This window comes from Struthio camelus, chromosome 1, assembly GCF_040807025.1.
Source record: "Struthio camelus isolate bStrCam1 chromosome 1, bStrCam1.hap1, whole genome shotgun sequence".
Taxonomy (NCBI): domain Eukaryota; kingdom Metazoa; phylum Chordata; class Aves; order Struthioniformes; family Struthionidae; genus Struthio; species Struthio camelus.
The window spans coordinates 117,360,884-117,378,802 of NC_090942.1; the positions used below are offsets into that span (position 1 = coordinate 117,360,884).

General features: G+C 38.1%; 1 protein-coding gene across 4 annotated transcripts in view; it reads right to left on the reverse strand.

Moving 5' to 3' along the window:
• APP (amyloid beta precursor protein) overlaps window positions 1-17,919 on the reverse strand; it is a 231,062-nt gene that overhangs the window by 37,749 nt on the left and 175,394 nt on the right. For all 4 annotated transcript variants that reach the window (XM_068911547.1, XM_068911542.1, XM_068911533.1 and 1 more), the window contains 2 exons: window positions 15,179-15,307; window positions 12,866-12,965 (listed from right to left, as the gene is read on the reverse strand). In XM_068911547.1, the coding sequence (XP_068767648.1) occupies window positions 12,866-12,965; window positions 15,179-15,307 (229 nt within the window). The remainder of the gene's footprint in view (window positions 1-12,865; window positions 12,966-15,178; window positions 15,308-17,919) is intronic.

Genomic DNA, 17,919 nt, shown 5'->3' on the forward strand with positions numbered 1-17,919 from the left:
AAATTTCTTATGCAATGAAAATCTTGTTCAATAAGATGACAAAGCTTTTGCTTTTCCAGTTCTAGGAAAATGAGCATTTAAGGCATAACAAAATAGCAAACTTAAGAAATTTTTCCTAGAAATAAGAGAATCACCACCCTGTAGCCTCAGACAATACTCTATAGCCTGAGAACTAAAGCTCTGAAAGAAATACACCTCTGAACTTGAGAGTAGCTGTAATAGTTAGAACCATATTAAAAGGGAATATACTTCTAATACATAAAAATAAAAAACCCACAACTTTATCACTACTTTTATTTCTTTTCTAGTCCTTGCTGCTTGTGCTCTTTCAGCATATATGGACTTCAGGGCTTCCCAAACCATATCATAAGAACGACCCAAATAATTCTTCTCCTGTAGGCAGGTGCATTTAATGAACTTCCAGTTGTATTTGCCTTGCAGATAGTATTTGACCTACGTTATAGGAAAATAAACAAATTCAACTTAGATACAGTATGACTGTCCTTTTGCAGGTGGACCATGCTGTAAAAATTATTCTGACAGTAAGCAGTATTCAAAGTTTAGAAAGAAAGCTTGGAAGACTCAATTCAGTAACACCCTTACATGCTTGCTTTACTACCATGCAATGATTAAATTCCATAAGACCTTGGTGTTTTTTTCATTAGGGATGGACTTCAACGCAAATTTAGTTTCGTATGTGGCTATGGAATTTCAAAAAGCTCTGAGCAGAGGTTAATGAGAATTTCCAAGACACATCATCATGGAAGAACCAGCATCACCCATCTCCCATTTTCTACAGAGCCTGCTATAAAAATCAGCTCAAGAGCTTGGAATTCTTGCCTACTTTAATAAGAAAGCTGCTACGATATTCTTCACCTTAAATGAAAAAATACTATAATTATTACAAACCCGTAGCTATCTAACAGCTAAATACATTATTTATAAGCTAAAATTAAAAATAAATATATGGCTATAGATGTGTGCACATATATAATTTATTTAATATTTAACAGCCAGTTATGTAGTTAATGACTATTTTCCCTTTACTTAAAAGCAGAGAGTATTAAAGGAAGCTTGTGGGATAAAATAAGTCTAAAACCAGAAGCTTGTGTTCTCTTTGGAAAAAAAGTTTTTAAATGCAAATGAAAGACCCTTCTCTTCCTTTCATGACTTAAAAAGGTTTTTTTGCCCATCTCCATTGTCTCTCTCTCTCTCTCCCTCGCATCCCCTCCCCATTATTTGGTTTAATTAATAATATTGTATCGGAAATACAATTCATCATTCACAGCCTCACAAGCTCTCGTTTAAAAGGCTGAAAAATCCTACTTCCATGTTATGGCACTCCTCTGGGTAAAAATTCTGAATGAAATGTAGTTATTTGTACACTGAGACCAGTGTTTTCAATTTCAGGACCTCTAAGTTCTAGCGTGTGGAAAGATATATTCCCTCTGCCTTCAAAGTTAAGTTTAGTAAGATAAAAAGAGAAGCAGCAAAAAATCCCCCAACATGGCACTATGAGAGACTACAACACGTGCAGATGCCATAATCTTAGAGTAAAGAAAACCATTCACCAAAGTCGGTTATCACTTAGAGCTGCTGGGGATAGATTATAGATTCTTAACAGAAAAGACACTACGCTCTATCTCTCTCCAGTACAGTGCCAATTGCGGAAAAGAAGATTCAAATTAAACAGTATTTACATAACAGTAAAACCACTTGAGCAAAAGAGAGGTAATTTAGTCATCACTTGCAGCTAAAAGATTTTGTTTCTCTTTACTGCAATTTAAATATTGACATCTCTTCTTTCTACTTTCCAACCACAAAATACTCTCTCTCCTTTACTGGGTGTCCAATATAACTAGAATACTTCTGAGACAATTACCTTCTGCTCTACACAGCTCTAATTGTTCTTCATGAAATATTTAACTTGCTCAAACCTTGAAGTTTATATTAGTTAAGACACCATATTCTAAGACAGGGACAAAATAGTCGTGGAGTTTTCCTTGCAGAAATTATTTCCTTGCAGAATTTATTCACACCTTAGACGCTTGGGGAAGGGGACTAGTCTGAAATACTGCCAAAACTCCTTCAGAACATTCTTCTAGGTAAGTTTGAGCAATGACATTCCCAGTTTCTGCTTCCATGGGAAGAGTTGTTAAAAAAAGAGACACACACATGCATGCATGTATCTCTAAAAAAAACCCTTCAGCTACCACCCTGGTGGTTATAAGTTAGCATACTGTACCGTCCACTGCCTCTTGAAAAAGCACAACTTCTTCAGGACAGTAAGTTCCTCTTCAGGAAGATGATGGCAACCTAGTATTAACCTAAGCAAGGAAGTACTAAAAAATGCTTGGGGGAAAAATACTGCATGCCATCATTCTGATCCACACGGAGCACTGTGTTAAATTTAACTCCTGAAGTTAAATTTAACTCCATATTTAACTTTAAGTGAATATACCACTAAATGCTTCAAAGTAGGTGGAGGAGTCTAAATTAACCCCCCACCCCTCAAATTCCCATTGCCTTTTCTGTAAGGTTAATAAACATTTGTTACTATTCATCATCAGTCCTATGAGGTGTGAAAAGTCAAGTAAATCTTCCTCCTGGATAAGCAGGTCATTAGCCTTGAAGCTGACACTGTCCTACAAAGCAAGCACTTAAAAAAACCCTTCTTCTAAACTTCTATGGAATTTTACTGTCTCATTTTCTACACTGGTAAAAATGATCAGTTACTTTCCCACCTTATAATACACAGTAAAATCCAAAAACACACCAGAACTTAAAACTCTTCCTGTTTCCAGCACCTGAAAGAAGTCGGTTACTCATCATTTTCTAAAAATATTTCTGAAGGTCAGAGTACAAATCTCACACAATTTTTTGATGCGTACTGAACTCCGAGGCAGGTGGGGAACTATTTTCATTATTTAGAGAACAATTAGGGAGTATTTAGGGAACTAAAAAAGCTACATATATTTATATAAAAATAAGAACATTTACAAGTTTAAATTTATTGCACCTGATTCCCCTCATCACAGGAGAGCATTTTAGATTTGACTGACTTGTGTTAAGTTAAATCAGAATTCACCAGAACTGAACTCTGCAGCATCTGCCTCAGACAAAATACATTTTGGCTATTTATTAACTGCAGCTTTAGCACTTGATAGGCCGAATGTATCCTGGGTTGTGAGAGTATTCTAGAGACACATTCATTAGGTATAGCAAAAATACAAATTATAGGGTACATGTCCTATTTTCATGGCTTCTTTGCCGTTTTTCATATACATGATTTAATAGCAGGGAACAAGAATAGTGAAAGGACTGGCACCCCCACCTAGATAGCGCTGTTCAAGAAAATACATTTTTCAATTAAATTGGGTATATGAGAATCCCACAGAAGAAAACTGTGCTGATGAAAAATTGCCTCATTTGTAGCCCCACGTGCATGGAAACTGACTGTTAGGAGGTTATTGCAACATCTCCATCAATCCAGCTATTCTGTGAAATCAAACATCTTCAGTATCCTTCTTGATCCTTATAACAGGACACGTCTACCACGAATAGATCAGGTACTCTTGACCGTAATAAGCACCTACGCGTTTTCAGTGAGCCCACCTGAACAGCAAGTTATGCCTGAGTAAAATAAAACTTAGCACATCATTGGCATTAGAGGTCTGCTTTGCCCTGCACCTCAGGATGCCCAACCACAGTTACACACTTTAGACTTCAGTGTTTAAATTCCTCTGGATGAGAAGTCCAGATACTTGCTCTGGGAGCCATGATTGAAATGCTAGCTCTATAAAACCGAACAGCGAGTGCACGTGGCTTTGCTGACAACCTGGGCGTGATTCTCAGTGGACACTTAACAGTTTGCTAGCACAGGAAAACAGGGGCAGAACTCCAAGAACATTAATTTGCTTCTTGCACAATCTAACATTTCTTATTAGAAATTTGACCTTAGACTGAATTACGTAAACTGTTTTTCTGCACCAGGTAATTATGAAAAGAAAACCCGTCATTCAACAGCTACTATGAACTGGAAGCTGCTGTTGCATTGTTATACCCCTTCCATTTTGCGCTGCTTTGGTACTCGTGGACACTGACATCAGGAACTTGATTTAAGACAGCAGGGAGAGGGGTTTGGTTAAGGTATCTCCGTCCCCACTAATTGGCAAAGGTTGGGACAGAAGAGCACAAGGAGGCTTTAGAGTGTCCCCAAACCATTCCTTTTTGGCTTAACTGTGGGCCCTCCGCATTAAGCCTTTCAAACATAACCTTTCACCCACTTTAGATACATGTATTTCTAAATTAAGGTAAACATATATTCAGAGCATCTGATAGGCACCACAACATCAGAAAACTTTCTGTTAACAAAAAGTAAGGGAATTTCCATAAGTGGGTAATATTTCACCTAACGAGTGCTTCTCCACCTGATTGAAAGCTATGCATTCACAGAAAGTCAAGCTCCTCTTAGTTAATGTTCCTTCAGATCATATTTGCAAGCTAGAGAGCTACTCGATTTTTTCAGACTTTTATTGGATGGATAACAAAAGATCGACATTTTAAATTTGGCACAAGATAAGCTAGCTTGTTAATTCCTTAAGTACAGTGGCAGAAGCAACTACTAGGGACTACAAAAGAGAGGCTGAGAGAAGCCATACTGCAGTAAAATCAGACTTTTGAAAAAAGGCACCAAGTTAAGGCCACGTGAGAAAAATTTCAATATCACCATGTATTTTAACTGTATCCTCTAAAAACAAGTGCTGCAGTGTTCTTTTGCTTAAATACCAAGAGAAAATAGAGCAAAATATCAAATCAAACACGTTAACGAACACATCTGTAACTGAGGTAATCATGACCTCACGATGCCTTTTAAAATAAAACATATACAGTATATTGATTTAAAATAACACATGTTCAACACTTGCATAAAATTGTAACCCCTCTACCAAGAGAAACAATGTTCTCTAAAGCAGAATTCCTCAGCCTTTTGTCTGAAAGACATCAGAAAATGGCATGTGAAATGATCGGAAACTCAGAATCAAAATCCTAGTTATTCAAAGTTCAGCGCAATTTTAATTTAACTTCAGGGTGAAGATCCAATATGCATACGCTCATCTGTACGTTCCTCCAAAATGGTATATTAGGAAACAAAGCTGTGAAACAGACACAGTACCACATTAAATCTGTTGCCACTGTGATTCCAGCATTTTCTCTCATTCACAAACTTCCTGTAGATCTGCAGCAGGGTTGATAATTTCCTCTTTAAGGAGAAGCATATACAAAAAAATGCTTGGGCTAGAGTTAACAGAACTAGAAAGGTCGCAGAACAGAGACTTCAAGCAAGATCTGTCAATGCAGGAGAGTGCGCTCTCTAGCTATCAGCTCCTACTGAAAATTGAGCTTTTACTTTCTGCTGCTAAAAGATGTGCTATTTAGAATGAAACACGGATGTCCAGAATATTAATATTCTGTTTATAATCTACAAGTCAATAATTATCAGAAGTTCTTGGTTTCCCATTCTAGCAGTTGAACCACTAGATCAGATTTCCTCAAAGGTGCAAATGAAACTGCACAATGCTTTTCAAATCAAAGGAAAAACATTCTCCTAACAAATTTTGTGAGATCTTTCAATTCTGATCAAATTTCTGAAAAGCAGATGACAAGAAAGCTGTCCCACATCTTTTCCTGATTAAAAAAACACCTCTCCCCACCCATTCATGATTCAAAGACATGTGAAGTCATTCATCCCTTTCGCAATACCTGCAAAACTGCAGGAAGCTTATTCTTTCTTGCCTATAATCATGTTCACAATATTTATGAGATTAAAAGAGGGCTTGTGCACACAAAAATCAGGATTCATATCTTTCCTGAGGAACAGCAGTGCTCATGGCAAGATACAATAGACCATTTAGCTACAAAAGATGGGGAGGATATAGTACGCTAGTAATGAAAGCATTTGAGGACATCAATATCAGTGAAGCGTATTTATATCTATTTTAATCATCTACTATTCTCTGCCTAATTTTCTTTGACAGCCAAATAATCTGGACAGAAAATAAGAGATGCTCGGAAGAGGAAAATGTTGTATCTATTTCTGCACCTTTTTTTTTTCCCGTTCTAATCTGCAGCAAAAGATTTTTTTTTTCACTAGCACACAGAACTGAGCCTCCAACCTGGAGAAATAACGGAGGTTTCTCACCTCTTTGAAGCTGCCTAATGGTGTGCAGAATTTACAAAGCCTGCAGCAACATATAACTGTCATTCTAGCTGCCAATCATCTTTGTGTATTAAAATATAGCAGAGTAAGGAAGTATATTGTTTGATCCCCCTTAAACCTTGCTCCAACTAGTAATAGCTCCATTGCATCTTGCTGTGGTATTTAAATCAAAAGGGAAACACTTTACACAGAAGACAAAACGGCAAAATTGCTGGCACAGTAAACACTAAGTCTATGATGAGATTAAAAAAAACTTAATTGAAAAGCTGAAGTATATATAAACTAGCCAAATACTATCAAAAGCAATGCCTTTGGGGAGAAGATATCTTAATTGCTTATCCGACAGTTCACCTGGATCATATCACACCAGCATTTAAACATACAAAAACTATTTAAACGGTGTTTAAGGTTTAACGTAGAATTCGTCTGCTTTTACAGGAGAACCGTGCTATTTTTAACCACGGTGACCCAGCAATATATTTTTTGCTAGAGTTCCAGCAATTCATCTATTCAATTGAATGCTACAGGGCTTTAAGGGAGAAGATTAAAGGTAAATAACCATATCACAGAAAATTCAGAGTTTTCTTTGGAAAGCTAAGGCTATTGGATATGCACAAATATGTCAAATCAATTATGGGGAGAAAGCACAGGCACAGTTAGTGCTGGAAGTGAACTCCGGGTACCTGTGCAAATATGCGTTCTCTGAAGGCTGCTTGAGACTGCTTGTTCCAGTCACGTTATCCCTTCGGGCAAAGGAGGCAGAGCAGAATGGGAGGAACACGAAGCCTACATGATACACAGCACAAGCACACCTAAACTATGTCCTTAAAACTAGAAGCTAGGATTCACAGTACATTAAGGTGAGACCTGCACGTAATTGTACTGCTTCCAGAAAATCTGCTTAGAGTTCACTGAGAAATTTCTGTATCATGTAGATATACCCAGAAAACCCAAATGGAAGAGTTGCTGCCACAAAAAAGTGCCAGTTTTACAGAGTGGAAACTTTTTACAGGGTGGAAACTTAACACACAGGATTTGGCAAAGATAACATCCCCTTGTATCCTAAATGGAAGGCACTCCTTCTAAAGTACTAGCCAAGTGCCTGGAGCAATTCAGACACTACAATTCCAGATGACAAACGCGACCTCCTGAATTGCAGAAAGTATAAAAAGTTAGCAGGACTAGTCCAACTTTCCTCAGCTACAGATTTTTATAACAACTGCAGCTGTACACTGGATTTGTGGCTGTTTATTTTATCCTGGGTAAAAAGTTCAATCCTATGTGTGTCCTTTAAAAAAATAAAAGGAAATACTGACTGTAAATGTGGATAGCTAGAAACAGAGAGGAATTGCTTCAGAAAAACAGCTCTAGCTCTCTAGTTTCCCAGTCCTCAATATGCTTATCTGCATCTTCACCTAGTCCTAGAAACCGCCTCAAATCAACAACCAAGCTGACCTCTCCAAGCACCTATCTCAGAACAACACAGTAAATAGGGATGACTTAGACATTCATTATCAAAGTATACTTCTGTGCAAGCATAAATGCTAGTGCAGACAGATGCACAAGCATTTGCATTGACTGAACTGAGTAGGTTTGTCAATTGGAGCAAAACCCTAAGAGTCCTTAGGACGAGGACAATCAATGGCAATTCCTCATATTTTTCTAAGCCAATTCACTAACTAGGCCCATCCCAGTACAGTTAAGTCCTATGGTGCTTATTCATTCATCCATATTTCAACATCCCAGTTTTCCTTCAACAAAAAACGTAAGGCATTGTAACGACTCTGATATATGATCTTAATTGCAAAAAGCAACTATTGCCCATACTTTTTACGCCTTAGCGGAAGACTACAGCTCCTTTCTCAATTTCTAACTGCAGTGTCCTTGCCCAACAAGCCATCTCAAGAACCTGCTAAATATTTTCTAGTCTAACATACTGAAACTGAATCATATGGTAAATACCGTTCTTATGCGATATGAACTATATATAAGCCATTCTCTACTGTATCAATGCCATATGTAACATTATAACATCATTTTAACAAGCTATTGACACATTTAAACTATGTCAAGTTGCCTTTATTATTCTGATACCTCTATATGGCAACCCAACTTGAAATAAAGATGCAGAAATCCTAAGCATCCCTTCAAAGATTTTAATACCATTTTTAAGGGGGATTTCTCCCCCTTCATCTAAATCTTAAGGCAGCAAGCGTATGGAATAGTTACAGGAGAAGGAGATACAGAGAACTCAAAAAAAAGTTCCCACAGCAATCTAAAGGATATGTCTAATTACATATTCAAAGTAACATCTTAGGGGAGACGATGAAGAAAACAATCACAAAAGAAATGGCACCCACCAGGGAAGACAGAATTTGCTTTTCAAAGCCTCCAAGGTTGTGCTTTTGGTTTTGCAATGTAAAACCAAAAACCATGATGGTTTTCATTTTGGATTGACAGCCTGTGGTGAACAGCTAATGCTCTTCTAGACAGATACCACAGCATGAATAGAAAACAGCATACTAATTCACCTCCTGGAAATTTATGCAGCAAGGCTGTGAGTTGATTGTAGGCCAAAATTAGCAGCTAGAAACAGGAAATCAACAATTACCTTTATAAATGTTGAAAGACCAGAAACTAGCTGAGGCAATTGTAAAGCTAGCTCTCAGCAGGCAGTCCAGAAAATATGCACAGATATAGGCTGACAGATGTAGGGATCTAATAGTTAAAGAGAAAGGGTCAAAAGAAGGCAAGTCTTCATGGGTCTTTAGTCTGTAGCTTGTCCTATTATTTACCGCTGTCAACCTTTTTCTAAAAACATATACAAAATCTTCACAAGAAGTTGTGAAGCGAGTGTCAAGAGGCAAAATGCTCTTGGCTCAAATTTGGTTATGCTAAGCTGGATCATACAGATACTTGAAATGGCACATGACCCACTGCACTCCTTATCCAGCTGAATGCAAGCAATGATCTGGGGTCTGCTTTGGTCTGTTCTCTCTCCCTGCTATATGACATGAATATGGCATCCACAACATGCTGCAGAAGAACAAGATGTGAGCAGCAGAACAGAATAATAAAATAATAGTAGCTTGAACTTACTTGCCAAGGGACAAACAAAATCACATTTTCTTACTTATTACTTGCTCATAACTGACTGTTTCAGAGCTCAGTTACCATACTGCTATAGCAGGCTGATCTGAATATTTCCTTAGTGGAGAGCTAGAAAACGTGGAGTCAGGGACATCAGTTTGGAAACAGAGCAGCAAAGATTAAATAAAAAATTCAGCTCATCGCGTGCCCATTCGACTGATACGCAGAGCTCTGATGTAGCTTCTGATTCAGAAGCTGTGCCACTTCCTGCAGTAAATTACCTTTTACATACATGGATAAGCAGTCTAATCAAATAAGGATTTAAAGCAGGATCTACTAAGAGGAATTGCTGATTTCCCTTAAAGTCTGCCGTTGCTCTTTCTGAGGTCTTGTACATATTAAATAGTATAGGAGATTTATCAGAGAGAAAAAGATGAGTAAAAACATCAAAGCAATCAAGTAAGCTGCTCATCTACAGCGTGAAAATATCTCTTCTCAGATTCTTCCTGCCACTCTCGTATTGATGGGACATAGTCCTGTCCCTGAGAAACACTACTTCACAGCGCGGACTGTATCTGTTCAGAGAGTGACCTGGTTTGAACTGTAGGCGTTTGCATCAATGTTCTTTGAGAAATCCTTTGCATGCAGAATGGCAAAGAGGTTCCTATGCTAATATCCTGCCCAAGCTTTCCAAGCCTTGTCATAAAACTCATGCTCTCTGCAACTCTTACAGGGAGTCTTTACCCCTGCCCCAACATGAAGTAGAGATAGTCAGCATTATCCTTGCTTTCACATCTGGAATTTGCTGCTACAATACACGCCTGTCATCCTATGAGAACAAGGCGTTTATACATTGCACACGTCAAATGCTGATCAGCAAAAAAGTCCTCACTTCACGTAAGCGCTTCTTCCTACTCTTCAGAGTGGGTCTTTCTACTCTTCAGAGTACATATCTATACACTCAAGAAATCCTTTGTTTAAGCCAACAGATTGATCAACTGGTGACAAACAATTGCAGATAAGGACTAGGACTGGTTTAAGTTTTACCCCAAATTTCTGCCATCATCTCTGCTGGAGTTGGGAAAATAACTGAAGTTTTAAAAAGGCTGCTTTTAGCTTAGAATCTAGATTTTTTATTTTGGATTCAGCATCTTAAAATCATGGCTGTTGATCTGCTTTTTGAGGTCAGGATCTTCAGAAATACCCTATATTTAAAAGGAACTCCAGCCGTCCAACTGGTAGATTACGATTCATCAGCATTAATTAAAAATATCTTCAGATTGGTAACAGAAGTGTTCTGTTTACAGTTGCTACGCCCCAGCAACAACTTTACATTCTGTCTGATATTATTCAAATTCATTGCTCAGCATAAAGTTCTCAAAAGGTGACAGGAAGACATTACAGGCATGCACTTTATTTTCAGGCACATAAAGTTCACTGTGAAGCATGAACCTCTCTCTGGGATGAACCGTTGGTAGTGGACTGTCAGGAAGTCATGAGGAAAATTTTAATTTATAGTCAAAAAAAATCCCAAGACCCGAGTGATTCAAATTTGTCAACAGCTGGTAACAGAGAAACTGTACAAAATGGGGCATAATATTTCTAGCAATGAGAAAATCTAGTCAAAACCAGCACCTTATTAGACATTAGAGCAATTAACCACAAGGTATGAACTCACTGGAAACTAAATCTCATTTGTTCTGCTGCTCATGAAACTACTTATGCCAGAGCTGTGCCTTCTAAAGCAAAGATTATTCATTTCACAAGATGAAAACTGTTCAAGAACTCTGCAGTAAAGTGCGGAACCAGAAACTGTAAGTATAATGCACAGAAAACTAAATGAAAAGATTTGCCATCCTAGCTATCATCCCAGGCCGAGAGGGGAACTTTTTCCAAATACGTTTCCTTACCTGCAACATATTATTCAAAGACTGTGTGCGCAAATATGTTCTTATCTAGGTATTTTTCAACTTTTCCACTGACTCAGACTTTCTAAATCAGTGGTCTTATAAAAGGCATTTAACGAAACATTTGTCTTTTTCATGAGAGTTGCACTATTTCTTGGAAATGTTACAAAGTGCAACTTTATTAATGTTTTACTTCTCTACAGATTCCGCAGCTTTCTTTTTCCATGGGTTTAGGAAGAGTACCAAGACTAACAAATTCAACAATTTCAGAACAGATTTTAAACAGAATGATTAGTACTCAAGCTAGAAGGATGCTGTTTCCTTTAATAGCAGGGAATGTTCTCAGTGAACTTCCGTCCATTAAAAACAATATGTAAAAGTAAGCGTACTACTGTATGCTATCAGTAAGGAGGATGTTGATATTGAAAGACAGCAGGCTTTCTTTTCAGTACTAAGAACTACTGTATCTAGTACAGCCCAGAGCCAACAGGGCCTTCTTCAATTACTCCTGCATGGTAGCTCCCAATAAAAGAACATATTTTTAGTTACTTTTAACTTTGCAATGCCTTGAAGGATTTTTGGTAAGTTCAAAATCACCAAAAATCAAAGCAGGGAGAAAGCAGTTAAGAGACTGTGATGGACTTTTCCTTTGAGATATCTTAGCTTCTCTCATCTTATTGGGCAATAATATTCTACTAATTTCAGTCTCTTTTTCACACTAAAAATAAGTATTAAATTTGATATTAGCAGTCAGATTTCTGTAAACCACTAAGCAGTTAATAGACTTTTGCTACCATGCCACTTCAAAGCCTCTGAAACGTCCGTTCCATTTCAGTTTTTAGGATAAAAAAGAAAAATTAGAAGCACGTTCCCTTAACAAGAAGCATTAACATTACCGGCAGCAGAAGAAACTGAGACTTCAAGCAAAAAACCAAGGGAGTAATGGTGGCAGGGAAATAAAGCAAAATGAGCATATCAGAGACTTAGCAGCAGCAGTGGCACTTCCTTTCCTACAAAAATGATACCTTTTCAAATAAAGGTTTTTTTAAATAGCATTCTACACCTACAGACTGAGGCTGCTGATTGTAGCTTGTAACTGTGAAGAATACAAACATTTGGTGAAGGTTGATTATTAATTTGACTCTCTCTCCTCCTAACCCCTCCCCCAACTCGCATCAACGCATATCCTTCCTCACCTGCACTTTGGGCAAGCGAATCCACCCGTACGCCCCCCATCCAACCCCTTTCCAGGTCCTAAACAAATCCTCACCCTTAACCAAATGGCACACCTCCCTCCCTTGTTTTGAAAAGAAAATAGGGGTCAGCTGAACCTGGTAATTTGTGAAACTAATCCAGTAACTGCCCTTTGACAGACTAGGCATCTTACGAAAAAAAGCTGTTCCAAAGACAATGACCACACCATCACTGGCCTTTGCTTTCATCCAGGTTTGATTTCTCTTAAAGGTGCACATTAGAAACCTGATTATAATTTAACAAACCTCCTTATAACTTAATTTATAATTTAAAAACACGGGCAGGTTTTCTCTCCCATTTGTCAGCTACAACACTATATCAACAGGAGAACTAAGAGTGTGTTTCATCACGGAAACATTTCTTCTTTTTTTTTTTTCATTAATAGTTTACATACCAACTTCATCCTGAATCTCCTCAGCCACAGCAGGCACATTATAGAGGAAGGAGAGAGACTGGTTCATGCGTTCATATATCACGCGTAGATGTGTCATAACCTATGGAAAAATAAAAGTGTTTTAAGGAGGGGAATACTGTTGTTACTCGTCACTACTGCAAGTTTTATAGACTATGCAAAGCAAGATGGTTTTCACTTGTGTTAAGTACAATACTTGGCTATGCTTTATGTACTGATACTGTCAAAATGCATTGCAAAATACACCTCTCCTACAGCTGCCACATAAATAGTGTTCTGAGCCACAGACGCTCCTACATGGCAAGAACCTGAGGTCCCACAGGAATGACAAAGTAATTTAAGATCAGGCATTTACATTTGCTGCGAGGCAGAGCATGTATGCAAGCAATTATTGTGGCAGAAATTCACAGCCTTACCCACCTTTCAGTAACTTGTACATTTGCCTACACCCTTAAGCTTCCGCATCACTTGTGAACCAAGTGAGGCCCAATGACTGCTGGATCAGAACGCGTCAGCTGTTTTTTTTTTTCTTCTTTTTTTTTTTTAACTTTGTCTTAATATGCAAAAAGAATCAGCTACTCTCTGAGGAAAGCTTCAACTTTCTAGTTAAAAATACTTAGAAACGTTTTCAGCTGAAAGCAAAAACATATCCCCCCAGATGCATTACTGTGTTGTCTAATGTGATTACAACTCTATTGCTCCAGGTTGCTGCAGGCTGCTAGGGGTTGAGTCACTACATCTTGTATGATATACACTTCCCAGGAGACTCTCGGGAAGTACCACTTCTCTTCCTCAGAAAGGGAAACTGAAGTGCATATTGGATGACTTAAGTCTGAGCAGGCAATGAGGCGTACAGAAGAAAATGGGTTGCAGACAGCAATTTCAATGAAGCACTGATGTGGTTTCTTCAAATTGAGATATGGTACTTATGCTTTCGACCAAAATATTTTGTTTCCTATTTTTCATTAGAACAAAAATTCCCCACCAAATCCACCACTCAACATCATCCAATCTTCTAACCAATTCAGGAAGAAAAGATACTATAAAAATATTCATTCCTTAGCTCTCCCTATGTTCTTACTGCAATATTCCCATTCTGCCAAAAATGCAGGACCCCACAAAGGTACAATAAAAAAAATACACTATGCTTCTTTTATCTAAACGTCAGATCCCATTTGTCCTTTACCTGTGCTGCCAATGTACCTGTAGTTTGCAAATTTTCATTTTTTGTTATTAAATAGTACAATGTTTTAGAAATGGAACAGCCACGCTGGATGTTTTGCATGTTTCAGACATGCAAAAGCTGTCTAAGATCACTTCAGAAGACATTTAGAACTGCATATTTCCAATTGTAGCAATTTCAGCATAGCATAATCTCAATGTACAAGTCTGGCTGGAATAGATGTTTGAGAAGTCTAATATGTAAATTGTGCCATTCATGGAGGTACATGGTTTTGATTTGGCTTTTAGTGATGCCAATCAGTTCAAAAACCGTGCCTGGAACACAACGTCCAGTTGCATCCTGCAGAGGGAACAGAAGTAGATTCTGCAGATTATGGTGCACGTTTTTAACAGCTCGCCCATTACGCCTGCAGTTTTAATTGCTGTTTTAAAAGCCAGATACGTCTTCAGTCTTCTTCTTCTTTTTTTTTTTTTTTTTTTGCTCTCTCATTCTCAACAATTTATGAGAGAAAAACAAGAACTGTTCCAAAACATACACGTTAAGGACTGCAGTAATATTCAGCAATTAAAATGCCATGAACTACAGTACCCATTCAAGGTACATTCAATGTACCCATTTTTAAAAACATGTTAAACTTAAGTGCTTTGTAGGAATCACATTTATAGACACTACAACTACCTCTGCAATGACTACAGAAATGTTGGTCGCAGTCAGATGTCTATACCATTCCTGGTTCTGCCACTTCAGTGGAGGGACGCATAATGGTGTATGGTAACTAAATCTATTAAAGATACTTTCTCAGAGGTATTATTTACCAAAACAGTAATAAAGGCTCTGGGCATTAGTGTTCTGGAAGGCTCCTCAGGAAATTCCCACAACTAACTTACTGTCTGGATAAACAGCAAACACGATTTTCAGTTCTTCTGAAAAGACAGATTAGGCATACCCTATTCCTACATCACTTTGCTTTAATCTTCTGCTGGAAAGCAGACTATTTTTTATTGCATGTAAAAGCGCAGAGGAAGGAGTCAAAAAAATTGTTTTTAAATCAGTTGATAGTAACACAATAGTCATGAACGAACATGACCCCATTAACCCTCAGTCAGGATTACCTGAGATCTGATTTGGGCAGCTTTCTTTGGGTCTACCATGCGGACATGTTCAAAATGTTTGAGAGTATGCTGTCTGTCTTTCTGCTCAGCACGCACATACTTCTTCAGCATGTTGAATACGTGACGAGGCTACGGAGAAGAAATAGGAAAAAAAAATTGGTTTAGTTTAGAACATCACAGGCTTTACAGTTCCTCAGACCAGAGGTGTCTCCCAAAACAAAAGCAGAGCCTGCAGGAACAATCTTCCAAAGGAAGGTCTGACTCCTCTGAGGAACACCGGATCACTCAGTCCCTTCAGCAAGATGCACCACTTAACCATACCCACCTTCAGATACCCACCCTGACCAGAAGAGAAGTTTCACTGCTACTTTTTCTTGTTTAACTGCTTTGATGTTGCCCCAACATGACAGGAATTTCCATCTTAATATGCTAGTTAATACCTCCCCCACCTTTCCTCTGGGTGGTGTTTCTATTTTCCCCACTAGATCACTTCTCCTCTCCCCCGAGGGAGGAAGCTCCCATGATTCAGGCTCTCAGTTCTGCAACTTTCACCACTATCAAGCAAATTCCTCCCAAAATGTTCCCTGAAATCTGGTCTTAATCAGAAGCATTTCAAAGAGTCCCCACATATGCTCTACTCTTTTGACTATCTGACCAGGATCAATATCTATTAAGTACATTCAAACTTTAAAAACAAAAAAGATTACAACTGTTCAGTCTTATCAATAGCAAACTGAATGCACATATCCAAATTCAAGTCAGAAGGTGAACAGTCCTGGTAAATAGCCCCAATATCTGCACAGGAGATCATCTGAAAGCACTATGCTATCCAAGCCAAGCCATGAGTCTCGACTGTAAAACTCTAAAAAATTGAAGACTATTCTGTCCTGTTATTAGTGCTACACCCAAAGGGAGAAATGGGGAAGGAACAGACAGTTAGAAGTTGAGTTGAGGTGTGGAAGGCACACATCCAGAATATACAACTGACTGAAAAACCGTAAGAGAAAGAAAAAAGGGCCACCCTTTTTTTTGGCTATTTGGTTCTTCTGAAGGTATCCAACTTGGGTGTTGGATTTGTTAAAATCTTATACTATGTTTATATTTGCAGGTGACTTTAGTTAGTAAAAGATATTAAATAAATGCCTTAAAGCTAACGGGTGTACCACCACAGTAAGAAAGCAACTATTTTGTGTAAAAATAGAGTTGAATATGAACAAAGAAAAGGCCTGTAGCAGAAGGGAAAAGGAAAAACAGATATAGTCTGATGGTACCTGGGAGTACTAAGCACAGACTTAGACTAAGAAGCCTAAGAAGAAATGTGTATTTCAATGTTCTTTTTTACTCCGTACAATAACGCAATACCAAACCAGGGAGGCGTTCTCTAGTATTCAGGCAAGATATTTATTTTTAACTCACTGTTTATGACAATTCGGGGGGGGGGGGAGATAAAAAAACAAACTAACTTTCCTTGCGCTATTTCTGCATTGTATATGATGCTGCTGAATGGCGAGAAGGATGCCCTTGACTCAGGTGGGAAGAAAGCAAATAGTGACCTAAATTGTGTACTAAACAGTGCACTAAATTAAAGAATGAGTCAAAGTGGTGAGCAATGGCTATGGAGACTGTAAGTGATAAAGTGGAATGGATGGATAAGTAACAAAATAAGTATTAGAGACTCAGTATATAGCAGCCTGAAGAAGAACTGCTGGAGAAGTTGAAGCTTTATGATGACTTAGAGTCACAGAGAAATACAGAGCCTAAACTAATTTAACATTTACACAAGAGATGAATACTAAGCTACAGAGCTCAAAGATTTAAGGATCTCGTCAACTTTAGAGAGGTAATATATTTTAAAATGCCTGCAGAAAGTAAAACAAAGGTTACTTGAAGAAGGTTTGTAGGACAGAAATAGAGAAATGTGAAGCCATTACCTGACAAAGGATTAAGTTTAGCGGCTCCATGACTTAAATTAATTCATGAGGAAAAATAAAACCTAAAGCCAAGCACCGTGAGATGAAGCTGGAAGAAAATGGACAAACACGGAAAGCAGACAGCCTTTGTAACACTGCGGTAATAACAAAACAACCTGAAATGCCAACTGTGAAGCATTACAGGAACAAAGAATAGAAGACCAGAGGTCTACAACACATATGAAAATTCAAAGACTGATAACATTGCTACCTCTGTTGAAACTTCAGTCGTCCTTGCCCCAAGAAACATCAAGACAGCTGGTTAGGGCAGATTAGAGAGAAAAGTATTAATTTCTGCTTCTTCAAGTACCCCTTGAGGTATCTCCATTTACGTGTCATATCTAACGCGAGAAGGGCACAGTTTTCATTTCAGCATACTTATGTTCACTGCAATAGGAACATTTACATTAAGAGTAGTGACCAGACATTACTAGAATAACAATCTTGAAAACCCCTGTCAAATACCGCTAACAGTAGTAGTCACTTGGGTAAGATGGCAGCTAGCTTTCAGTGCATTTTTTGACATCGAGAAAAGCCCCAAATTATCACTAGCAAGAAGAAATGAATATGGATGCCTCAAGTATGTCTGGCCAAGAAATCTTCCTGTAATGGTGGCAGGAAACCATAACCAAAGCAGAGGACAATGCAGAAAGGATATTAGATGCAAGGTGCTTTCTTACAGGAGCAATGGCTGTTTTTTCTTAAGCAGAGAAAAACACTAGAAACTCACCGTACGTGGGTAGACAAGCCTATAGGTTTTGAGTGTTTTGT